This window comes from Schistocerca americana, chromosome 1 (genome assembly GCF_021461395.2).
Source record: "Schistocerca americana isolate TAMUIC-IGC-003095 chromosome 1, iqSchAmer2.1, whole genome shotgun sequence".
Taxonomy (NCBI): domain Eukaryota; kingdom Metazoa; phylum Arthropoda; class Insecta; order Orthoptera; family Acrididae; genus Schistocerca; species Schistocerca americana.
The window spans coordinates 753,476,406-753,503,936 of NC_060119.1; the positions used below are offsets into that span (position 1 = coordinate 753,476,406).

Genomic DNA, 27,531 nt, shown 5'->3' on the forward strand with positions numbered 1-27,531 from the left:
CAGATGGTATTCCATTACACACTTCGATTTACTCTCATTCTGTATTCTGTACTCATTATACTGTTTATTCAATTTAGCATACCTGTAATTCATCAGCAAATCTTTTCATTGATATCTTTTCACCCAGAATTTTTATCCCATACTTGACCCATTCTTTTATTTTAGTCATTGCTTTTTTATGTATTAATTCAATCATTGCTTCTGTGGGGACAAGAGACTGCATCCTCATCTCCCGCTTTTTTAATCTGAGCAATTTGTGTTTCTTCTTCCAATCTTATTGTTCCCGTTTTGTACTAGTACATATTGTGTATTACCCGTCTTTCCCTGTAATAATCTAAACTCCATCTGAACAGGCCTCAGGAGGCCCAATTGTACCAACCGACCACCATGTTATCCTCAGCTAATAACTGTCACTGGTTGCAGATATATACTTCCTTATAGCTTACTCTACTTTTCTTAGAATTTTCAACTTTGTGCATTATTGTACATTGTTGAACTCTTTTTGCAGGTCAACAAATCCTATGAACATGTCCTGATTTTCCTTCAGTCTTGCTTCCATTGTCAAACACAACACCAGAAATCCATCTCTGATGCCCTTATCTTTCTGAAAGACAAACTGATCATCATTTAAGAGATCCTCAATTTTGTTATCAACTCTTCTGTATATTATTCTGTTCAGCAAGTTAGATGCATGAGCTGTTAAGCTGATTGTACAATAGTTCCTGCACTTATCTGAAGCGTTACGATATGGCTCAAGACTTCACACTAACTTGAATAATTTCACTGCTACTTACTCCTATGATTTTGGAAATGCTGAAGGAGTTTTATCTGTCTCTTCTGCCTTATTTGACTACAAGTCGTCCAAGGCTCTATAAACTGTGACTCTAACAACTTAGCTTTACCTTACCACAATGTTACTGCATAAGTTAAATTGCTATTGTTGTACAGGTAGTCCAGTCAGAAGAAAAGTTGATCCAGTTACCCACAATAGTCTGTCATCATGTGCAAGTCACTTCATCCTGCATAATTAATGCAGCCTACTCACACTTCAACAGTGTGGAATATTTTAAGGAAGAGGAAGATACGTAACACCTATTTAGATTTTTGCATTGTAATCTCTTTCTCACTTTCTTCCTGTCTCTCACCTTGGTTTCCGTTTAGTTTTTACCCTCCCCTACTCCCTCTCTCCCTCTCTCTCTCTCTCTCTCTCTCTCTCTCTCTCTCTCTCTCTCTCTCTCTCTCTCTCTCTCTCACACACACACACACACACACACACACAAAATCACACTTCCCCTCAATTATAATTATCCAATTAACTATTCTTTGATGCTTCAGGATATGTCCTATCTTACAGTAACTACCTCCATGGCCAAAGTCACTAACACATGCTTGTGCAATGGTGCTCAACTCGGGGGTATTCCTGGTTGTGGATGAAATTTTAAGTATCAGTATTGGGCCAGCAAGGGGCGGACAGGTGATAGCATTAAGTTCCTGGTCACCAGTCTTTGCATCAGTGTCCTGGATTAAATTCCAAACCTCTCTTCATTGTCTCATTAACTGAAGATATCACAGTTGACAGTGATCCATCCATCAGATTGGGACATTAAGCATAGCAGCCCCCTTGTCCTCTTCTAGAGGAGTAGGCTATGTGATGGCACCGGGTTTCACCCTATCCTTTCTTCCATCATCATCATACAACACAAATATAACACTATGCTGTACACAAATCCATCACACTCTCCTGCACTTTACAAATACACATATGGGACACCTCTTACATATCTGCAAGGAAAGGGGCCAATATGTGTTGAGGAAGAACACCCTTTCCACTAGTCAGGTAAACCCACCCTGTGGGATTTCTTAGCCAACAGTACCATACAACATTTTACATTAAATTCATTCCCAAAACAGCCCAAATAGCCTACCCATTAAATCAGCTCAGAGAAAAGACAATAACTTTGAGTGGCTGGTGATCTGCTAGCAGCCTATTCTACATCTTGAAAAGTTTCTGCTTGGCTTCATCTGCACCAAGCAAGCATCTTACACTTAATGCCAATACCTCCCACCATGAAATGAGGGCAGAACTATCATGTAAGAATGTGATGGCACGAGGCAACTGATTACTATCTAAGTCAAAAATGTTACCAGTGGTTTACATTAGCTATTTTCCAATACAGAAAGAGGAATTAGCTATAGTACACAGCTCTGCAAAACTTGGGGAAGAAATAGGTAAAGTAATGTAACATATTAACTACTTGGTGGAAATGAACGACAGTGTGAGATCAGGTAACTATATCGCCAAATGGGACTGACCCCACAACACGAGGCAGTTGAAGAAATGGGAAAAGACAGCATGTTTCAATCAGTGGCCAATTACAGGGCATTGTGGTGGTGTTCTTCATTTCAACATGGTCCAGAGACAACATCTGGATGACTTCAAATGGGTAAGAAACAGTAGGAAATTGGAAGAAGGACAAAGTACGATGAGTGTAACCCAGGAGCTTATCACTGCTCACAGCACTGTTTCACATACTAGGGATGCAGACATATTCATTAATCAATTAGAAACACTGCTTAACATTGTTCTTACTGAAAGAGCCACTGTAGCTGTCCGTGGCATTTCGGCATAAATCTTATGAATGAAAGTAGGCTAAAAAATAAATTCCTAAATCTATTATGTAGTTTCAATCTGTTTCCACACATACACGAACCCAAAAGAATAACATATAATACAAACAGTCTTATAGATAATATATTTCCAAGTGTACGATCCACAGAAATAGAAGTAACAAATACTGGTTTGGGATTATCAAACCATAATGCTCTTATCCTTAAACTTCCTTCAATGCCACTGCAAGAAAAAAAATTGTACTTCACATATAAAAGAATATTTTACACTGAAACCTGTATAGAATTTACAAATATCCTAACTAGCGAGTTCTGGGCAGAAGTGCTGTCCCTAAAAAATACGAATGAAGCGTATAACACTTTTTCTTCAATTTTCATGGGGTATTTCAAAATGTGCTTTCCAAAGAAGCTGTCATCACAATACAAACTTAAGTTCTTGGATCACAGCTGGCATCAAAACTTCTTGTGGGGCTCTAAAGAGACTAAATTCAAAATTGAAGACATCTACAGATGCACAGTTTATAGAATATGTTAAGAATTACAAGAGGGTATATCGAAAAGTAATTGCCAAGGCAAAATTTATAAGTAATGACAACTTAATAAGACAGTCTGTTGACAAATCAAAAGCCATAAGGGGTATTTTGAAGACTGAAACAGGAGAGAGATGCGAAGACCAGGATATCATTCTCAAAACACAGAAAATGTCTGTATTAAAAAACAAGATTTGCCAAATTACATCAACAGTTATTTCATAAACTCAACAACTTGATTTAGTTCAAAATTTACAAACCAAGAAAAACCTGACTTTCCAAAAGCTGCTTGTACCATGAGGATAGATGCAACAGATGAACATGAAGTGTTCAAAGTAATAAAGAGCTTGAAACCTAAAATGTCAGCAGAAGTAGATGGGGTGCCTGGTTATATTGTAACAATGACAGCTGCACAAACTGCAAGGCCCTTGGCATACATAGCCAACCTTTCATTTAGTGAAGGAGTGTTTCTGGAAAGGATGAAAATGTCAAAAGTGAAGCCACTATTCAAAAATGGCGACAAGCATAACGTAGAAAACTATCGGCCAATATTCCTCCTTCCAGCATCTTCCAAAATAATAGAAAAATTAATGAAGTACAGAATCAACAAATATCTAAATGTCTATAAGTTACTAAATAGAAATCAGCATGACTTCCAGGCAGGTAAAAATACAAAAGCAGCACTAATGTGCTAAACTAAACAAATAATCAAAAATCTAGAAAAAGACAACAGTGTAGTAGGAATAAATTTAGATCTCTCCAAAGCATTTGACACTGTCAATCATGGCATTCTTTTAGAAAAACTGGAAGCATTAGGTATTCATGAGACAGGGAAAAAGTGGTTTGAATCATACCTACAAAACAGAAAACAGATTGTTGGACTGCTGCCAGAGTACCCCAACCACAAAATAAATTTAGTATCAGATGCAAAAAAAGTTGAAATAGGAGTGCCAGGAGGCAGTATTCTAGGTCCCCTATTGTTACTTGTCTACATAAATGATTTTCACACCTCAGATGGAGCAGCAAAGGCCATACTATTCGCAGATGACACTAGTGTGATAATAGGTGCACCAAAGCAAATGCTGCAGACAGCTACTGATCAAGTAATAAAGAATGTCCACACTTGGTCCAATGCAAACCAATTGACATTAAATGCAAATAAAACAAATTATATGCAGTTTGGGAAAATATGTCAAAATGTAAATCTTGATCTGTTGTTGGGTGACAAGGTCATAGACAGAATGGCATCAACAAAATTGCTGGGGATTCATGCAAATAAAAATCTTAATTTTACTGACCATCTAATGAAACTTGTGCAGAAACTTAACTGAGCCTGTTTTACTCTTAGAATTATTGCAAATGTCTGTACTACAGAGGGTGCCAAGATGGCATATTTTGGCTATTTTCAGTTTCTTGCAACATATGGAATAATATTTTGGAGTTCCACCACTTGCCATCTAAAACAAATCTTTCTGTTACAGAAGAGCACTATCTGAATAATAACACACAGTCATCCACAGACACAATGCAAACCCTTATTCAACAAGCTTAAAGTTCTAACAATACCTTCCTTATATATATATACAAATGTGTTTCATATGTTAGGGCCCACCTTGCAGATTTTCAGACAAATGCCAACTTGCATAACTACATACTTGAAATAGCACAGCACTCCACACTCGGCGAACAAAAAGAACACACACACAAAGGCATGTGAGCCATATTGGTACAAAACTATACAACATAGTGTCAGCCGACATCAGAAAGTTAGAAGATGAAAATAGATTTAAAGTAGAATTTAAAGAATTTCTACTTGAACAATGTTTTCTACTCAGTAAATGACTATTTAGGCCAATAAATAATTCTGATAATGTTTATATTAAGGCAAAGCTGAAAACACTGTCCTTCATCCCCTGAAGTTTCTGTTAATTTTGTATATCTGATGGACAGCTGCTGAGTTTGGTAAAATCTTTACTGAATTATTGTAGTGAAGATAAGAGCTTCCTGTGTAAGGAAGACAAAAGTAAAGTCTTAAGGGCAAACAGACTATGCAGTTACAATACTGTTAGTATTCATGTTTAAAAAGTTGTATTACTGTGTCTTGTATGACCAAGTATTATTCTTTGTACATTTTTTGTACAATTTTGCATGTATTATTCTTTGTACCACTTAATGTAAAATTTTTTGTGTTCCTTTTGCACAAATTGTTTTCCATAAATTTACATATACTTTTGGACAACATCCATACAATATTTACTGTCTTACGGATGGATAAATAGATAAATAAAATAAATAAATGCATGGGAGAGCATTCTGAACCACAGTCACTGCTGCCTGATGGAGAGGATGTGGTTGACCACGGCCAACAATAGCAACAGATGACTGCTACGTTATGCAGTAGGCAAGAAGGCATCTACATCAAACAGCAAATTAAATTGCAACCACATTTAACAGAACTGTAAGGCAAGCAGTGTCACACTCCACAGTGGCACAGTGACTGCGTGAAGAGGTGGTCTCTCTGCCTGTGTTCCATAGACACTCACACATCAGCGTCACCATTTGCTATGCTGTCAAGAGCATTGGGACTGGACCAATTAGGAGTTCGGTCATGTGCTCTTCTTGTACAAGAGCATTTAATCCATAGTGTTCAGTCTTCATAAGTAGAATTTTGTGTTCTACCCAATTGAATGCTTTGGAAAAATCACAGAGATTCTAGCTGGGGACATTTTATTGTTAATGGGTTCAAGGAGTTAGTTGACAAATGAGAAAATGGCATGTTCAGTTGAAGTACCCTTTTGGAATCCAAACTGATTTTTATTAAGAATTTTATTTCTATTAAGATGACCCACACTTCCCTTGAACATTAATTTTTGTAGGATTTTAGAGTGACTTCCTAATAATGAATTTGGCTGGTAATTGGTAACATCAGCTTTATCACCTTTTTTGAACATTGGTTTCACAATTGTATTTTTGCATCTACACTCCTGGAAATTGAAATAAGAACACCGTGAATTCATTGTCCCAGGAAGGGGAAACTTTATTGACACATTCCTGGGGTCAGATACATGACATGATCACAATGACAGAACCACAGGCACATAGACACAGGCAACAGAGCATGCACAATGTCGGCACTAGTACAGTGTATATCCACCTTTCGCAGCAATGCAGGCTGCTATTCTCCCATGGAGACGATCGTAGAGATGCTGGATGTAGTCCTGTGGAACGGCTTGCCATGCCATTTCCACCTGGCGCCTCAGTTGGACCAGCGTTCGTGCTGGAGGTGCAGACCGCGTGAGACGACGCTTCATCCAGTCCCAAACATGCTCAATGGGGGACAGATCCGGAGATCTTGCTGGCCAGGGTAGTTGACTTACACCTTCTAGAGCACGTACGGTGGCACGGGATACATGCGGACGTGCATTGTCCTGTTGGAACAGCAAGTTCCCTTGCCGGTCTAGGAATGGTAGAACGATGGGTTCGATGACGGTTTGGATGTACTGTGCACTATTCAGTGTCCCCTCGACGATCACCAGTGGTGTACGGCCAGTGTAGGAGATCGCTCCCCACACCATGATGCCGGGTGTTGGCCCTGTGTGCCTCGGTCGTATGCAGTCCTGATTGTGGCGCTCACCTGCACGGCGCCAAACACGCGTACGACCATCATTGGCACCAAGGCAGAAGCGACTCTCATCGCTGAAGACGACACGTCTCCATTCGTCCCTCCATTCACGCCTGTCGCGACACCACTGGAGGCGGGCTGCACGATGTTGGGGCGTGAGCGGAAGACGGCCTAACGGTGTGCGGGACCGTAGCCCAGCTTCATGGAGACGGTTGCGAATGGTCCTCGCCGATACCCCAGGAGCAACAGTGTCCCTAATTTGCTGGGAAGTGGCGGTGCGGTCCCCTACGGCACTGCGTAGGATCCTACGGTCTTGGCGTGCATCCGTGCGTCGCTGCGGTCCGGTCCCAGGTCGACGGGCACGTGCACCTTCCGCCGACCACTGGCGACAACATCGATGTACTGTGGAGACCTCACGCCCCACGTGTTGAGCAATTCGGCGGTACGTCCACCCGGCCTCCCGCATGCCCACTATACGCCCTCGCTCAAAGTCCGTCAACTGCACATACGGTTCACGTCCACGCTGTCGCGGCATGCTACCAGTGTTAAAGACTGCGATGGAGCTCCGTATGCCACGGCAAACTGGCTGACACTGACGGCGGCGGTGCACAAATGCTGCGCAGCTAGCGCCATTCGACGGCCAACACTGCGGTTCCTGGTGTGTCCGCTGTGCCGTGCGTGTGATCATTGCTTGTACAGCCCTCTCGCAGTGTCCGGAGCAAGTATGGTGGGTCAGACACACCGGTGTCAATGTGTTCTTTTTTCCATTTCCAGGAGTGTATTAGGGACAGTCCTTGATTTATGGACTCATTAAATATCTGACAGACAACTTCAAGAATAAAATTGCAGCAGTCCTTCAGTACTTTGATAGATATATTATCCACAGCAGTGGAATTTTTATTTTTCATTTGCCTTGTTACCTTCTCGATCTATTCAGTTGTAATAAGGATACATGCATTTGACTAATTTTCTTCTGAACTGCATTTTGTAGAAGACTCATGGCTTCAACTCTAGACCCTTTACAATCAATTTGATCTGCTACTGTCAAAAAATGGTTGCTGAAGATATTAGCAACTACATCACTTTCATCTACCATGCTTGTAGTACTCCCTGTCCTGAGGTTTGTTAGAATTTCTGAGTGAGACATGAAGCATTCTCTTTGTTTTACAGAATGTTTTGATTCCCTTATGGGGCCAATGTCTCCTGTAATCATTCAGATTGGTGTTTTTTGAAATTATCTTGTGAAATACAGCTTCAAAAATGGTAACTAATTCATTCAGGAATATGTTAAATTTATCATTGACATCTGTAGCTTGATATACTGATTTTTTATCTAGTTTACTGAAAGTGTGTATTTTTCTGCTTGTTTTACCAGGGGATCATCATAAATTGTGCTGACTTCATCGTAAATATTGTCTTTGAAAAAAAGGGTCATTTCTGTTCCTCACATTGCATATTTCTTTCAGTTCCCTTCTGTACTATACTGAAGCAATTCTTTATTCGTATGTTTGAAGTTTCATCAAGCTGTATTACTTGGCAGTGACACATCATGTGAAAGTAACTTTTGTCCTTAAGTTTTGCACAGCCTTGAATATGGAGTCAGAAAATTTCATATGTACTCCTACGGAATGAAGCTATATTTAATTACAGATCACAGGCCACTGATGATAACTGGTCAGTCCCCAGTCCATTCTTCCAGAAGATACAGTACAATGCTGGACCCAGTTCTTGAGTAATAACCAGTATGACCTCAATTATAGCCCCATCTTCCATGTCAAGGCTCTAATGAGTTCTCTATGTATTCAGCAGTGGTGGCCAAAGCACTATAAAAATTAATGTCCAGACACAAGAAGTGAAACTAAATGCAGAAAAGCAAAAACAGAAAAGAAAAACTGAAAGTTTCCATTACAAAGTAAAAACCAGGAATAGTGCACTGGTTTAATTTTCACATCACTGCACAAATAACTGACATACATATTAGTGTCAAGAAACAGTTGAAATTGCTAAAACTGAACATCGATCAAGGCCTAATGGAATTACTGTCAGATTTGTGGATAAGGTAACCCTTCTATTAAGCATTATAGATCTCCTGAACAAAAAACTGTGCCCAGTAGTAGTAGCTGGAAGAAAACACAAGTTTTTCTATAAGAAGGATAGCAAAAGTAATCCCCAAAACTGCAATTCAACATCATTCACATCCATCTGTTGTAGGATCTTAGAACATATTCTGATCTCAAACATAATGAAGTATCTCAAACAGATTGACCTCTTCCACGCCAACCAGTATGGATTCCGAAAACATCCACCATATGAAACCCAACTCACAGTTTTCTCATGTGACATTATGAAGATATCGATCAAAAAGACAAAAAATGTCTTTGCTTCCAAAAAGTAATTAAACTGGTATCACACTAATACCTATTAACAAAAGTACAGTCATATCAGTATCAAACCAAATTTGTCACTATCAGTTAATAAAACAATCAAGGTCGCAGTAATCATTTATTTAAAAATGATGACTGGTTTGGCCTTTATGCTTTCCATCTTCAGATCTAATGCATTGAAAGATATAAAGAGTGCCAACATAAATAGGGAAGTCAGAAAATAACACAGTGTGTGACAAAAGAAAAGAAAGACCAACAAAAGTTAAACTAGTATAGCACTTACACCTTTGGCTGCAACCTGCAGTGCATGGAACAGTTGTGTGAAATCACAGTCTTTTACTGCTGCTGATGGCTAATCTGCCACACATTAAACAGAGGGAAAACGCAGACTTATGCCACATGATGTCAGCCTCTGGCAACAGGTAATGACTTAAGTAAGATGTGTTCAAATGAACAAATAAAATATGAAAGAAAATATAAAAGTATTTGTATAACATTGTGTGAAAAGTGGCTTACGAATAACTGTATCAGTTTGTTGATAATAATTGTATAAGCTAAAAACATCTCATCTGTTACTGTAGGTTATCCACCTTGAGATGAACTGCAGTCTAATTACAAAGAAGACTGCAGCCACCTCAAGGCAGATAACCTGTAATAACAGATGTTAATAGCTGCTGCGGAAGATGACCAAGCAAACAAACGTATTAAAAACATTTCAAGTTAAAAGAGCCAGTGTGATAGGGTACATAGTAACTGATCGCCACCTTGTGACATTGGTTGGTACTTTCAGAAATGCTGTTTACCAACAAGAGTTAAAATAGCACAGCATTTACCCATACGGTTGTAGCTGACAGTGCGTGGAACAATTGTGTGAAATCACAGTTGTGTACTGCTGCTGATGGCTAATCTGCCACAGGTTAAATGGAGTGAAAAACACACACTTAGGCTGCATGATGACAGTCTGAACCAATAGGTATTGACTTAAGTAAGATTTAACTGCCAAAGATTAGCCATCAGCAACAGTAAATGATTGTGATTTCACACAACTCACCCATGCGATGCTAGCTGCAGCCATATGGATGAATGCTATGTTATTCTAACTTTTGTTGCTCTTTCTTTTCTTTTGTCACACACTACTTTATTTTCTGACTTCCCAATATAATTTGACACTCTTTATATACAGGGTACACACAAAGCCCAGGAACACTTTCAATTATTTATTGCACAAGAACTAAACATTGTACAGATGTCATACATATTGCATTTTAAAGAGAAACTCTGAAAGTTTTTTTACAAACATTCTATATAGGAACCATGAATGACCCAGCAGACGTCACTATGGTAATCGAATTCTTGCCATACCCATCCCAGCTTGGCATTGTCGACTGTGGCAGTTGCTTCCCATATTCTATACTGAACCCCACTACATCAAGTGGTGGAGGCAGTACGTGCACCTGATCTTTAATGTGTCCCCACAGAAAAAAGTCACATGGAGTGAGATCTGATTATCGGGGAGGCCATTTCAGGAAACAGCTGTCCCCTTCTGTAGCACGGCCAATCCATTGATGTGACACCTCTATGTTCAGGTACCCATGAACTTCACGATGAAAATGGGGTGGTGCCACATCCTGCTGAAACATGAACAGAGAGTCTGATTGCATTTGAGGCATCAGCCATTGCTGAGACATGTCCAAGTAGAAATATCCTGTGACAATGCTCTTGGTGAAGAAGAGTGGCCCATACAGTTTTCGATATGACAAGGCACAAAAAACATTTACCTATGGGCAATCACGCTCAAATTCAGTGCATTCATGTGGATGCTTTGTACCTCAGATTCGACAATTATGCCTGTTCACTTTCCCGTTTGTGTGAAAAGTGGCTTTGTTGCTAAAAATTAAGCGATCAATAGTGCCATCCCCATCCTCATTCAATTCTTGGAACTGCGAACGAAACTCAAAATGCTTGTCTTTGTTGTTGTGCTTCTGCACTAGCTCCAATTGGAATGGTTTTATAGACAGCTTCTGTTTGCAGCACTTTCCACACTGTCATTGGAGCCATTTTGAGTTCACGGGATGCACGACGCTCCGATTTCTTTGGACTCCTTATGAAAGTCTCTCATATGCGTTCCACATTCACTTCACTCACACTGGAATGCCCGCTTCTCTTTGCAGGGCACAAGCAACCCGTCATAACAAATTTGTTGCGCCAGGGGTAAATGGCCTTCCTTGTTGGTGGCTTCTTACCGTACTTGGTTCCGTTGAACTGCTATAGCACACTTGTTTCTGTTGACCTCCAACACACAGAAAGCTCGCTCTGCACCTGAACTCGTCATGTTTGCGACTAGAGCTGACTATTGGCAAATTACCAAATTATGCTGTGGCAGTATACGTGAAAAACAAACTTTCAGGGTTTCTCTTCAAAATGACATACATATGGTATTTGTACAATGTTTGGTTCTTGTGCAATAAATAATTGAAAGTGTTCCCAGACTTTGTGTACACCCTGTATTTAAACTGCATTAGGTTTGATGATAAAGGTCAAAACCATAAAGGTCAAAACCGGTCATCATTTTTAAATAAATGATTATAGTGATCTCGACTGTTTTATTAATTGATAATTTGTAGTAGATCACTGTCAGATCTCCAAGTCATGTTATCTAAAAAAAAAAAATTAAATTGTGACTGGTCTGCGGATTGTTTGGTAGAGGGGATGCAGGAGTCATTGCCAAAAGTAGAAGTAAGTCCTCATGAGTGCAAGGGAAGCGTGTTATGACACAATTTGTGTTGTGTATTAATGAATTGTTGGAAAATATGAATACCAACTCTTACAGATGATGCCGATATCTACGAGGGCGGTTCAGAAAGTAACCTCCGATTGGTCACAGTGCGGGTTGTGGGGGGAGTGGTGACGCCATCTGTGCGTTCACGCACTCAACAGGTCAGTCGGCATCAAGCCGTGGTCGAGTGAACGTCGTACCTGCGCTAGTTTAGTTTTAGTGGCAGTTTGAAATGTGTGCTGCAATAGAAAACCCCGCCAAATGTGAAGCGCGTGCTGTCATAAGGTTTTTTACAGCCAAAGGATATTCTGCAGCAGCTATTCATCGTGAGCTTTGTGCCGTGTACGGACCAAGAGTTATGAGTGAAGGAGTTGTCCGTGAATGGGTACGTTTATTTAAAAGTGGACGAGAAAACGTTCATGATGAAGAGAGGAGTGGTAGACCATCATTGGTGACTGACGAACTCGTTCAGACAGTTGATGCAAAAGTTCGTGAAAATTGACGTTTCTCAATGTCGGAGTTGTCTACTGGTTTTCCACAGATTTCTAAGACTCTCTTGTACGAGATAGTGACAGCAAGATTGGGTTACCGTAAGTTCTGTGCATGATGGGTGCCCAAAATTCTTACCGGCCACCACAAAACTCAAAGAATGGCCTCTGCATTAGGCTTTCTGTCACGTTATGAGGACGAAGGAGAACCATTGTTAAACAGAATCGTGACCGGTGACGAAACCTGGATTAAGTACGTGAACCCTGAGACAAAAGAACTATCAAAGATATGGGCACATTCAAATTCGCCTACCAAACCAAGAAAAGCCTCGCAAGATTTTTCTGCCAGAAAACTGATGGCAACGGTGTTTTGGGATGCCAAAGGGGTGTTGTTGGTTGAATTCATGGAACGTGGTACGACCATTAATCAAGACGTGTACTGTGAAACAATAAAAAAGTTACGACGGGCTATACAGAACAAACGCCGTGGTATGCTGACTTCCGGTATCGTTTTTTTGCACGATAACGCCCGTCCTCACTCTGCTCGCAGAACAATGGCCCTTCTTGAGTCCTTCAAGTGGAACGTTATCAACCATCCACCTTACAGCCCAGACCTGGCGCCAAGTGATTATCACCTCTTCATGCATTTGAAGAAATGGCTCGGGTCACAGCGGTTTGATGACGACGAAGAGCTCAAAGATGCGGTCACAGGCTGGCTCCAGGCACAAGCGGGTGATTTTTATGCAGAAGGAATTTCAAAGCTTGTGAAGAGATACGATAAGTGCCTCAATCGCTATGGAGGCTATGTAGAAAAATAGTGCAAAGATGTAGTTGTAAGATGTATATATTAAAGTATTTTTATTTAACTTGGTGTATTTTTTTAAATCAACCGGAGGTTACTTTCTGAACGGCCCTCGTATATTGAGAAGTCCTGTGTGAAAGAGGTGTGTAAATATTCAGAGAGAACTTGGTAAGATTTCAAACAGTGCAAAGATTGGCAGGTTGCTATAAATGTTCAGAAATGTAAAGCTGGGCCCTTTACAAAACACAAAAATGTAGTATCCTATGACTACAGTATTACTGAGTCACAACTGGAATCACAATTACCTGGGTGTAAAAATTTGTAGGGATGTGAAATAGAATGATCACATAGGCTCAGTCATAGGAAAACCAGATGCCAGACTTCAGGTCTTTGGTAGGGTACTAGGAAAATCAGCCAGTCTACAAAGGAAATTGCATACAAAGCACTAGTGCAACAATCTGGAATACTGCTCAAATGTGTTGGACCCATACCAAATAGGACTAGTAAGGGGTGCTAAGTGTATGCAAAGAAGGGTACCACAAATGGTCACAGGTTTGTTTGACCCATGGAAAAGTGTCATGGAGATGGTGAAAAACCTGAACTACCAGACACTTAAAGGTAGATATCCAAATTGCATCAAATTCTATTCATAAACTTTCAAGAACCATTATTAAGTCAATAATCTAGAGCTATATTACAGCTTGCTGTGCATAACTCCCATAGGGACTACATATACAAGATTAGACTGTTTACAGAGTACATAGAGGTATTCAAGCAATCATTCTTCCTATGCTCCATATTAAAATGAAACTAGTATGTTATACAACTCTGGTGTGTGATAATCAGTTACAGATGTTTTATTTTGTTTGTTCCTCTTGTATTGATAAACAGTGCTATACTTTCACTTTTATATCTGGTGCACTTAAGTTGGTTATACTGTGTGCTGTCTGAGACTTAAGCAGTGAGCTCTGTGGTACAGCGATCGCCTTTTTCTTGTTATGTTTGTGTGCATTATGTACGACATTTTTGTACCCTGTTAGTGAATAAAAGATTGTCAGTATCCTACAGTGAGAATCAGTGCTGTTCTACTATTTTTTTTTTTATCAAATAGGAAGTAGCATCTGCCATGCACATCAGAGAGCTTTGTAGAATGTAGATGTAGAGAATGTGTGGAGCCAATATTTAGCACACTTTTGTCGATTCACCACAGATTCAATGTGTGTGAAGGCATCCTGTTATTGATGATGGAAGAATGGTAATATAGAGTTTTCATTCTTTTCTTGTTCTGGTCAGGTATCCTCCAGTTGCTTCACTGATATTGCTGGGGAAAGACATGTACATGGTCTTTAGCACAGTGTTGTACTTCCTGGATAGGAGTTAATACCAATATTGAAAACATTGAATAGTCTGAACCTTTAATCCAGTCAATAAAACAGTGCTGAAGCAATGATTTTTTGTCCTGGCCCAAGCCCAAGCACCCATAGAAATGATGTATATGAACTTTGCAAGCCCATTGAAGTGAGAAAATAGCTCTTAACTGTGAACTCTATCTCAGATTTCTGGTATGTGGCTCAGATATCAACAAAAACCTGCATACTGCGATACAGGCTCTTTCTAGCAATCTGACGATGCTGGATGCTCCCACGCTATAGATCTGACACTAGCTCTAATGTCCTTCTGTAGATGCAATGTCAATGGCATACACAACCTGACAAATAATCCGTTCCACTCAGTGTCCCATTCAAAAGTGGAAGGGTGGATCAGGATATGTAAAGCCCAGGTGACTGAAATTATGATAACAACAGCATCAGAGGAAGTACTTGCCAGCTTGCCCACCATTCACTGATTTTGACCACACTCTGGAGTGACCATAGCACGTTGTCACTGGACATAGGAGGCATCAGATGTTACAAGTTGCAGCCAGCCAGAATCAGTTGATCTACCATCAAATTCAGCTGTGGCTGCAACAACCGCATGTACACACAAACACACACACGCACACACACACACACACACACACACACACACACACACACACACATACATGTGTTCTCTCTCTCTGTAACACCACACACACACACACACACACACACACACACACACACACACACACACACATGCATTCTCTCTCTCTGTAACGCTGACTAAAAACACAAATATCTACAATTGGAGACTATTGGCCCGCCAGCTAGAACAGGCCTCAGCCACCCGAAATTGACTATTTTTGTATTTGAGTGTTTGTTAGTAGGTACGATGAAACTGGTAATTAGTAATTTCCGTGTGTCATCATTTCTTCCTTAACTGTTGCATGGGAAGTCAATTTCTGTCATCTACTATTTTCATTTGTTTCCTGTTTATCAGTCCTGCTTTCTGTTTTTGCTTATTTATTTATTTAGTCCTTCAAATCCTACATGTATAGAATATATAGAAGGATATTGGACATGGTTAGATCTTTACAAGATAAAATACAGTTTGTATTACATTCCTAAGGATTAGATATTGAAGTAATTTAGCAAAGAATCATATATACAACAAACATTAGAGGCAACATACAAAGTAGAATATTCATAATGCATCTTTATTTTTGTTGTTTGGTTTTTAGGTACTCGGTCAGACTGTAGAAGCGATGATCAATTAAATATGCTTTATTCTTGAAGCATTTTATTTTTGGTTATAGTATATGTGTTTTGCTTTGTTGATAACCAACTGGAGTATTTTACAGTATTGGTGATAATTGAGTTTTGACTATTGACAGTATTGCGTCCTTTCAACTAGGTATGTCTCTCTCTTTTTACCAGTAAATTCTTTAATCCCATCTCCTATTTAACTGTACCGTCATTTTCAATGGACAAAGAGGCAAAGAGAAACAAGAACAGCTTTAAGAAAGAGTTTAAATATTTTATTTACCATCATTGGCTCTAAAAAATATTTCAGCTTTCTTCCTTCAAGTTCCCTCTGAACACCTCAAATGAGTTTCAAAGAAATTTTCTTCTTGGTCAGAAACCCATTCATTAATCTGTTTTATTGTCAAATGAAACATGTACTATCATGGATACATCTTTTGCTTATCTGTTCATCAGATAACAACAAGAATAGAGAAGTTAACTATAAATGATTATATACTAGAATATAAAAAGGAGGGTGTTGCCAGGTGTATAATGTCAGATGAGTTTAGTAAAAGTAAAACAAGTAAAATTTGTTGATGAGCACACAGAAGCGTGTGCTTGTAAGCAGACTCTACTAGGTATATCATTTCAAAATCATAGCTGTACACAATTCTCCAGTGAAAAAAAAATCCTTGTGATTCTCGACTAAGCTATCTGACATACAAATAGAAGCTGCTATTGGTCTATGATAATTTCAGCGTGGATTTTCTAAATGATTTTGAGAAGAGAAATTTGATTTCAGTAACTGATAAGAATGAAAAAGAGAAGATTCCCATACATGATAGTTTCTTTCTAGAGAAGTTTAAGGTAAACAATTTAATGTTTCCTCACAGGTAAATGGATTTTTGGCTAACAGTGCACAGCTCGTTATGATAAACAAGCCACTGCCATGACTATGGCAATGATCCCATGTCAAGATGTGCTTTCGTAATTTCACCTACCTCTTATAGAGCGGGACATTCCTGTGACAAGTCTGGAGTTGGATGTGCTAGGTGGGTGCATAAGATAAGCTTTGTACTTGGAGATTAGGTGTGGCATAAGAATGAACCATAACATTTTGTAGATTGGGTATGCAGTAAAATACCTTTTTTGAAAGGGGGGGGGGGGGATTTAGGCGATGTTTCTTATGTCCATGCAGGATGTTAATAGTTGAAGCCCAGGTGGAGGATATGGTTTAAGTTGCTCCACTCCAGAGTGATACTGGGTAGTGAATTGGGCTTTCCTTTGCAGGTTATTCATGGGGATGGTCAGAGAATTGAGAATATAGGTGGATATATGGTCCACATATATTTGACATTCACATAGCAGATTTTTTTTTTTTCAAGTGATGTGAATTGTATAATAAATCAGAACAAACATAAAGCAACAAAGTAAATCGAAAATTATGTGTGAGAGACTTGTTGACTGGTTTTAGGAAGTGGTGTCTCGTTCAATATTTCTGTTTTATTTTTAAGAGAGAGTGAATAATAAAGAGAGAGTCTTAAGAGTTATTTGATATACACATTCATGAAGACTTTAACTGGAATAAACCTATTTCGTAGCTTTTAAGCAACTCAGTTCAGCCACTTCTGTTACTACAATATTGGAGAGAAATGAATAATTAATTAAGATACTGCACTTATTTTCATTTGAGAATGTCCTATAGAATAATATTATTTTGTATATCATCATTCAAAAACAAAGTTTCCATTTCACAGAAATATGCAGTTAGACTAACATGTAGTGGTTTCCATAAAGTTCTTGTAGTCAGTTACTTAAAAAGTCACTTCTAGACAAATCCTTCAATTCCTTTGAAGAATTTTTGTATAGAAACTTGTAGCCCACTTAATGCAAATGATTATACAGTTATTTCTTTTATTAAATTACAAACTTTTCTCTATTATATTAACACATTTTAGTAGCCAGTATGTTTGCTGTATGACTTATGGTATAGCCTATTGTGCAAGTGCCTCATAGAACATGTAACTGATAAACTAAATAAATTACTGAAGATAGCAAAGGTTAGATACATGTAGTCAGTGATTCTTGCATTATGACCTGAATCCCTCATTGGGAACATCAAAAACTCCCTGTGTCATTAATTAAACACAAACTATGAGTCTACAGTGAATTCTGCATAATCTTATTAATAAATTTCTGCAGATTAAGATATTTCTACATCCCAAATAATAGCTCTTTTTTTTCTCAGCTGAACCATCTACTGCTGGTGGCAACAGAAACACTCAGTCGGGTAAGTGACAATTAGGCACTTGTGAAATAAATGTCTTTAGAAACTTTTAACTAATTATACAATGGAAAATCCAGGATTGAATGTAACAATATTGTGAAAAGGACAGTTGCCACTCACCATATAGCGGAGATGCTGAGTCACTGATAAGCACAATAAAAAGACTCGGAAAGTGAGCTTTCGGTCAACAAAGCCTTTGCCAAAAACACACACACACACACACACACACACACACACACACACACACACACACATATGCACACAAATACAACCCACACACACATGACAACAGTCTCAGGCAGCTGGGGTCAGACTGCGAGTAGCAGCACATGATGAGCGAGGCACTCAGATGGGGGAAATAGGAGGCTTCAGTGGAGAGGGGGAGGGATAACAGGGTATGGGTCGGAGACAGTAAAGTGCTGCTGTGGGAGTGTGCAGGGATGAGATGGAGAGTAGGGCAGCTAGGTGCAGTCGGGAAGTTAGACGGTTGGCGGGGCAGAGGGGGGGATGTTCCAGAAAAGCAAAGAAGTGAAAAGACTGGGTGTGCTGGTGGGACAGAGGGCTATGTAGTGCTGGAATGGGAACAGGGAAGGAGCTAGATGGGAAAGGACAATGATTAACGAAGGTTGAGGCCAGAAAGGTTACGGGAACGTAGGATATATTGCAGGGAGAGTTCCTACCTGCACATTGTAGAAAAGCTGGTGATGGTGGGGAGAACGGCGCAGGCTGTGAAGCAGCCATTTAAATGAATAACATGTTGTTGGTGGCATGCTCACAACAGAGTGGTCCAGTTGTCGATGGCCATACATGCGGACAGACAGCTTGTTAGTTGACATGCTGGAAAGATAAGGATGGGAGATCTGTTTTTGTACAAGGTTGGGAGGTTAATGTCAGTCTGTGAAGGCCTCAGTCAGATCCTCAGTATATTTTGAGATGGGCCACTCACCACTACAGATGCAACAGCCATGGGTGGCTAGGCTGTATGGAAGGGATTTCTTAGTATGGAATGGGTGGCAGCTGTCGAAGTGGAAGTTCTGCTGGTGGTTAGTATGTTTGATATGGACAGAAGTACTGATGTAGCCATCTTTGAGGTGGAGGTCAACATCAAGGAAGGTGGCTCGCTGGGTTAAGTAGGACAAGATGAAGCAAATGGGGGTGGTGTTGAGGTTCTGGAGGAATGTGGATAGGGTGTCCTCACCTATGATCCAGATCATGAAGATGTCATCAATGAACCCAACAAGCCACCTTCCTCGATGTTGACCTCCACCTCAAATTCCCATAACCCTCCTGGCCTCAACCTCCATTAGTCATTCTCCTTATCCATCTAGCCCTCTCGGTGTTCCCCAGTCCAGCACTACACAGATCTCTGTTCCACTAACACACCCAGTCTTTTCACTTCTTTCCTTTTCCACTCCCTCCCCCCCCCCCCCTCCACCGCCCCAGCCCCCCTCTATCCCCATTCTCTCCGTCTAACCTCCTGACTGCACCTAGCTGCCCTGTTCTCCATTTCATCCCTGCACACTCCCACAGCAGCACTTTACTGTCCCCCACCCCTACCCTGCTATCCTTCCTCCTCTCTGTCCCATCCTCCTCCTTACGCCCACCCAATTGCCTGTCCCATTATGCACTGCTATTCACAGTCTGGCTCGAGCTGCCAGAGATTGTGGTCATGTAAGTGAGAGTTGTTTGTTTGTGTGTGTGTGTGTGTGTGTGTGTGTGTGTGTGTGTGTGTGTGTATTTTCGACAAAGGTCTTCTTAGCTGAAAGCTCACTTTCGGACAGTCTTTTTGTTGTGCATATCTGCGACTCAGCATCTCCGCTATAAGGTGAGTAGCAACTATTATTTTCACAATATTTTAACTAGTTATAGTCTTGTATAGAATTATAGTATGGAAAATAATTTTCCCTGGAGTAATAAAGACCTGCTCATATAGCTTAAGGCACAATACAGTAGCCCGTGAGATAAGGAAATGAGCCAGAAATTGATTAAATCTGTGTGGCAAAGTAACCACTATTGGTTTGGAACATTGGCCAACCAAAATTTGCTTTTAATGTAGTTTTCCACTCTTGTTCAGGAAAATGTTGAGCTGGTCCTCAGTCTCTTCCTCAAAAACACAAATACACAAATATTTAAAACTCAGAACTAAGTTTACGTGGTTCACAGACAGGCAGTGCACACTACTTCCCTCCCTTAGGTTAACTGATGATTGAAGCAAAGGAAGGGCAACCTGTCCACAAATTTAAATAAAAGAGTTTTGGCAAATCATGATAACAGTGGCACATGTATCACAAGATACATGCTAGGAAAGAAAAGAAAGGAAGATCAGTATTTAACATGAAGAAAACTGTCAGTTTCATTTCAAGGGTGCCATCCAAACATTTACTTAAGCGGTTTAGAGGAATCATAGAAAAACCTAAAGCTAGATGGTGGATAGGGAATTGAACTGACACTTAGAATGTGAGTCCCTTGTGCTAACCACTATGCCACCTTGCTCAGTTACATGCTAGGGAAGAGCTTCCTAGGCTGTGAAACATTTTTAAAAAAATAATAGTAATAATAAAGAAAGAAAGGAAGAAAAAAATTAGGATTTAATTGATTCATTGAAGGCCAGAAATCTTGTATTGTGTTTCCACAAAGATATTGGGCTGATGACACAAAATGACTAATATACACTGATCAGTCAGAACATTATGACCACCTACCTAGTAGCCAGTATGTCCACCTTTGGCTCAGATAACAGTGGTGACACATTGTGGCATGGAAGGAGTGAGGCTTGGTGTGGGTCACTGGAGGCAATTGGCACCACATCTGCACACATGTCACCAAATTCTTGTAAATTCGGGGGGGCGGGAGGGGGGGGGGAGGGGTGGAGGGGGAGGGGGGCGGTGATGAGCTCTAGTGCCAGGTTCAACCACACCGCAGATGTGTTCAACCGGGTGCAGATTTGGCAAGTTGGGGGTCCAGCACGTCAACTGGAACTCGCCACTGTGTTCCTCGAACCACTCCATCACTCTCCTGGCCTTGTGATATGGTGCATTATCTTGTTGAAAAATGCCACTGCCATTGGGAAACAGTGATCATTATGAAGGGGTGTACTTGGTCTGCAACCTGTGTGCGATACTCTTTCGCCATCATGGGCCTTGCATGAGCTTCACTGCACCCATGGAAGTCCACTTGAATGTTCCCCAGAGTGTAATGGGGCTGCCGCCAGCTTGTCTCCGTCCCACAGTACAGGTGTCAAGGAGCTGTTTTCCCCTGGAAGATGACGAATTCATGCAATCCCATTGGCATGATGAAGAAGGTATCAGAATTCATCAGACCATGCAATGCACTGTCACTGTGCCAATGTCCAGTGCCAATGGTCATGTGCCCATTTCAGTTGTAGCTGCCGAAGTTAAGGTTTTAACATTGGAATACACATGGGTCATCGGCTGTAGAGGCCCACCATTAGGAGTGTTCAGTGCACTGTGTTCAGACACACTTGCACTCTGCCCAACATGTTAGTGCCATCACAGTTCACCACCTGTCCTGTTTTACCAGTCTGCCCAGCCTACGTCATGTAACATGTGTAATGATGGGTGGCCGTCCAAACACATGATGTCTGGATGTAGCTTCACCTTGAATTTGCCCCATATTGAAGACACTTACCACATCACTCCTTAAACACCCAGCAAGCTGTACAGTTTCCAATGTCCCCATGCTGAGCCTCTGCGCCATCACAATCTACCTTTGGTCAGATTCGCATAGCTCATGCACTTTCCCTATTTTACACAAGGACAGCAAGCTCACTGATACTACATGTGTCTGACTAGGAGTCATTCCTTGCCAGGTGACAGTGCTGTCACCTGGATGTGTTTCTATCCATGGTAGGTCAGTGGTCGTAATGCTCTGGCTGATAAGTGTATATGGGCTTTCTCTCCATGAAAATAGAGCAGCTGCGACAACAGAAAAGTTTGGTATTTGCAACACACAGGACCATATACCTTAAACAGCTGATAAACAAAGATTAGTCCCAAAATTGACGGTGATCCTGAAAGTATTCAAAATAAGCTAGCACCCTTGTCTTCAATTAACATAAGGTGAGGCACTTCATGAAAATCATATGAAGGTAAGTTTCTTCTTTGGTTTATAACCTGCCACACATTTCTTTATTATTTGATTTATCTGTTGATTCCATTTTAAGATGTTGTCAGGCTTCATTTGAAGGCTGTTTTTATTTATGTGGTGCAGTATGAAAAAGTGACATGCTTTCCAGCTGTGCACATCATTCTAACTACTGGTACCTTTTCCTGTATTTCAAATACATCCCTCCCATGCCAAGAGTGTCCCTATAGCAGCACACTGTAAAGCATATAAGACTGAAAGAAAATGAAGTAAGACAATCACAGACATTGATTTGTGACTAAATCTCACAGTTTCCTCATGAAACATGACACTTATGCCATTTCTCTGCAGTCACAGTAAATATGTTTATTTAGTTTAGTTTTGGATTAATATGAATTCTCAAAAATTTTACTGATTTCTCTTCTGTGTCTGTGTTTAATCTGAACAGAAATTGCGTTTTTTCTGGCCTGTAGAGCATTTATTGTGCAAACAAATTCAGTGTTGCTTCCAGGATGTTCAGCATGGCAAGCTGGAACTCTATGGGTCATGACATGCCTTAATTAGTTTGGATGCATCTGCCTAGTAGATAAGTGACAATTGTCCTACATAAGTACATGAATCATTTACTGTGCCGCTGGAGTAGAAACATCCAAGCACTGAGCTCTGTGACTCACCTGTCTTTGTTGCCTACACAGGAACACGTCTACTATTAACCAAAAATAAGCTGCCTGCTGCTATTAAAATAAGACACAATTACAGCTAAATAGGAGTTACTTATTTCATAAATCCAAGTTTTTCAAGAAGTGTATCCTGGGAATGTATTCAAAAAGTTTACTAAGATCACATAACATGAAAGAAACTGTATTCTTATTTCCAGATGCAACTAGCATTTGATAATCAATTTCAAGGACAATGGTAAGGGTATCATTATTTTCTTGTCACAATTCAGATTGACTACTGGAGAGAAGATCATGGTTTTTAGGACAGTTTCATAGTTGACTGTATTTCATGTGTTCAAATATCTTTTGAGGAAATTGGGACAATGAAATTGGTTAACAGATCTGTGAAACTTAACTATGCACTTAGTAAACGTCTGGTATTATCTCAGAAATTTTCAGTGTCTCTGAGAAAACTAAATTCTTAATACTTATATAGTAGAGAGTGGTTTACAGGTAAGAAGTATTGCTTTTTTAATTATAGTTTTGGATGGCCAATAATAATACATGTGCTTATGGTGTCACAACTTAAGAGCATAATGAACCTTTCATTCTGCAGTAAAGTTTGCACTGTTTTGAAAATTCTTAGCAGATTAAAACTATATGCTGGACTGGGATTCATAACATCCAGCCTTTCATGATAAACACACTTATTGAAGCTGATTGGCTACACAATTTTAAGTTACTGGGTGGTTTCAAACCTGACAAACAGCTTTTACAATACCTGTAGGTATTAAACTAAAACCATTCTAATTTTTCTTGTTATTACAATACTAATAATTTTAACATGTTCTAAAATAAAAAGAAGTGATGCTTCGTGATGCCTTCTTTGTAGACATCAGTTTACATAGTATATTGTATGCCTTCTTTTGTGTTATGCAACATGGATAATTAATATTATTTTGTTTCAGCTAAACCATTAATTGTAGGCGGCAGTAGAGCTCAAATAGGTAAGTGATGCTAAAATTTTAATGAAATAAATATTTTTACGATATTGTAAGAAATGAAACAGATGCAGAAATATTTTAATTACATTGAGGTGTGTAATATAGAAGGAAAGTTCTGGTAGAATGTAAATAGTTTAGAAGTAAGGGAGACCACTCACTGAAAAGTGGAAGTATTGAATCATCAACAGGCACATGCAAAAAGACAAGAAACTTGCTAGCTTTCGGAGTATGTTCTCATACTCAAAACACACACAGACACACACCACATGCCCCTACATAGTGCCCGCTGGACACACAGTGCCAGAATACCAGGAATGCAGTTTGGCAGGTGGACTCGGATGGGGTGGGAGTTGTGTCAGGTGAGGTGGGTAGAAAGAGAGACAGGCAGGAGGCAGCAAGAGGGATTGGAGGTGGGTAGATCACATCTTGGAGGGAGTCAGCTGGTTTGCTGGCTATGGATGTGGAAGGGAAGGGACGCGAGTGCCAGGGTAGGCATGTGATGCTCGAGTGCCAGTGCTCCGGGGGGAGGGGGGGGGGGGGACCAGCTCATTATGAAGGTGGTATGGAGGTGAGTTGGAAGAGGGTGATAGGAAGAGGATAGAGTGGAGGGAGTGGTGACAGCCATTTGATGGAGATGAGACAGGATGATTCCAAGAGCAAAGGATGCTGTTTCATGATTCACGCCATCTGGATCCATTCCACCATCTTTTCTGAACTACATGGATGGATGAATGAAATTACAGTGAAATCCAGACCTTTTTAGCTGCTTGCAGGCATTGATAAATATCAACAGGGACAGTTGAAAATGAGTTCCCCAACCAGGACTTGAACCTGGGATCTGCTGCTTACATGGCAGACACTCTATCCAACTGAGCCATCGAGGACACAGAGGATAGTGCAATGGCATGCTCCCCGTGAGACCCACATTTCCACCTTATTGTCCACACACTACATTTGTAGTGCCATCTTCATATTCATATACCTGGATGGAAGTTATCCTTGAAACACAACCTTCACTTCCAGAATCACCCTGACTTCAGTCTCTGTTAACTAACTGCTCACAACCCTCCACCCAACAGGTTCCCTTTCCTCTGTCCTGTCGTTCTCTCCCACTTCACCTCTCCACATCAACTTCATTGTGCACTACTATCCACAGGTTCCAACATCTGTGCATCACATGCCTAGCCCGCACACCTGCCACCCCTCCCTCCCACATTACTAGACAGAAAACCGGCGGCCTCCCTCCAAGCTACTAATTACCACCCCCAGTCTCTCTGCCTGCCATTCTCTTCCTCTACCATCTCTGACACAACCTCAGCCCCACCCTAGTTCGTCTACCAAACAGCACTTCTGATATTATGCATCCAGCTGGCACTATACAGGTGTGTGTGTGTGTGTGTGTGTGTGTGTGTGTGTGTGTGTGTGTATGCTTTGGTGCATTTTGTGTGGATTTGTACTGTAGTTCGAGAAAGAATTTACTCCAAAAGCTAACAGGTTTCCTGTCTGTTTTGTGTGTGCCTGTCGATGACTCAACCACATCTCCTTTGTGGTGAGTGTCTGCTTTACTCCTGAAGTATTTATATTACAGGAAATACGCTGATGAGCCAAAACATTGTGACAATCTATGTTGGTCCATCTTTGGAAAACAATATGGCAGTGATTCTGCATGCCATGGATTCAACAAGTCTTTAGTAGGTTTCCGAAGGTATGTGGTACAGATGCTTATGCACAAGCCATGCAATTCCAGTAAATTATGAGCCAGTGGATTGTAGGTGCATAACTGGCACGTGATAGTGTCCCAGTTGTGGTCTGCTTGAGCACTTTTCATAGATATTCATGACTGTATCACATGAACAGCTGACCAGCTTCCCCATTTCTGGGATGCTCATTTCCAGGTGCCAGGCAATAACAATCTCCTCTTTATCAGAGTCCCTTATTTCAGTGGATTTCCCCATTTACAGCTTGTATCATTGATAGAATAAGTCTGCATTCATCTCTGTTCCACTTATATTCTTTCTTTACTGCACCATGGGCCCTCAACACCACCAGATGGCACTCAACCTTGCGAAGGGCAGTGGTCATAATGTTTTGGCTCATCAGTTTAATATTCAACAATTATGTTATACACAGCTTATGTACTCTTAAAATAAAATCAGGTAACTGTTAGTTACAAGAAAAGCAGTGGCTCATCAGTGTAATATTCAACAATTATGTTATACAGGGCTTATCTACTCTTAAAATAAAATCAGGTAAATGTTAGTTGCAAGAAAAGAATTGCTTATTATCTTCTGTCCCACAGTGATGTGTGCATTAAATCCTTCCCACAGTTTCTGCACGTCACCCGTACATGGCAAAGTACTGTTTGCTGACCTGTAGAATAGTTTTCTACGCAGTGCTATGTCAACTCATGAATTTTCTGTAGTACAGAGATGAACCATGGAGCTACTTGGTTGTAAATTTTTGCAGAATTAATCTGACTACAGACATAGATATGAAATATGGAAACATTAAAAAATTCAGAAGAACCTTAGTAGCTGGTAGAAACAAATCAGTAAATAAATAAATGTATATGACTAATAAACTAATAAAGTACATAAACTGGAATGTTTATAAGATAGAAAAGCTTCATTTTATTCACACTTGATACACAGTAACCTAAGCAAGAGACAAACAAACAAATACTGTCTGAACAGGCTGCGAAGGTCCAACATATGACCAGGCATCATGTCATTTTCATCCATTAGGCATCTCTGGGTGCAGCAGATATGTGTGTGTGTGTGGGGTGGGGGAGGGGGCGGGGGGGGGGGCGCATGACTTTTATAGCTCGGTCATGATAAACAACTTCACTCCACCAGCTCTGTGTGTGGGGACATCAGATATGAAGTTCCATGGAGCATGGTGTTGAGCCTGTTCTGAATCTGAATAAGTGACCGTCCAATGACTTACATGACTGGTCTAAATCTAGGCTACAATGTTTATTGGTCACACAAGTAAATTATTTTAAGTAAGGGCTCAAACTCAGTTATACCAGACAGAGTGAAAATGGTAGATGGATGCATCTACAACTAGTTCACAACAGTCATTTTAAGTCTTAATCTCACTAAAGTTCTTCCAGTAGTACCAGATAAAGACATATAATGGTCATACCCTGAATTAAATATGTAACTGAAATTCTGTGGTGTCCAACTGAATGGCATGCTAAACTGAAATCAACACATAGATAAACTACTCAAAAAAATTATTTTGGTATGGTATGTTTTGCACTTTTAAGTACTTGAGATTTTGTTTGCTTGGAAATGAGACTTAATTTATTTGTATCCTCTCACTCCCTGCTATCTTATGGAATTATCTGCTGCGTCTCTGCAGCTGAAGTAATTAAAGTATTTATTCAACAGAAGTGAGCAGTAAGAACATTGTATAAAGTCAAAACTACACATGTTACAAAGGTTTCTCTGTACGTTTCAAAATTCTTACATTCATTTTCCACTCTATTTATTTTTAATTATAGTTTTTGCTAATAATAAAAATAAGCTTGAGCTGAGCAAAGATTCATACACCACCAATATGCGATTCAAAATAATTTTAATTTATACTTTGCCTCCTTTCCTACATATGAGGGAGATGCACTGTACTTTTTGGAA

General features: G+C 40.1%; 1 protein-coding gene and 1 non-coding gene across 2 annotated transcripts in view; one reads left to right on the top strand and one right to left on the bottom strand.

The window, feature by feature from the left end:
• The window catches only part of LOC124545308 (trypsin-1-like), a 171,107-nt gene that overhangs the window by 41,713 nt on the left and 101,863 nt on the right, over nt 1–27,531 (top strand). Inside the window, exons 2-3 of the mRNA XM_047124213.1 lie at nt 18,085–18,126; nt 23,855–23,893. Coding sequence (XP_046980169.1) covers nt 18,085–18,126; nt 23,855–23,893 — 81 coding nt within the window. The remainder of the gene's footprint in view (nt 1–18,084; nt 18,127–23,854; nt 23,894–27,531) is intronic.
• On the bottom strand, nt 24,701–24,774 carry Trnat-ugu. The gene has a single exon. It is a non-coding gene; the product is annotated as a tRNA-Thr (tRNA).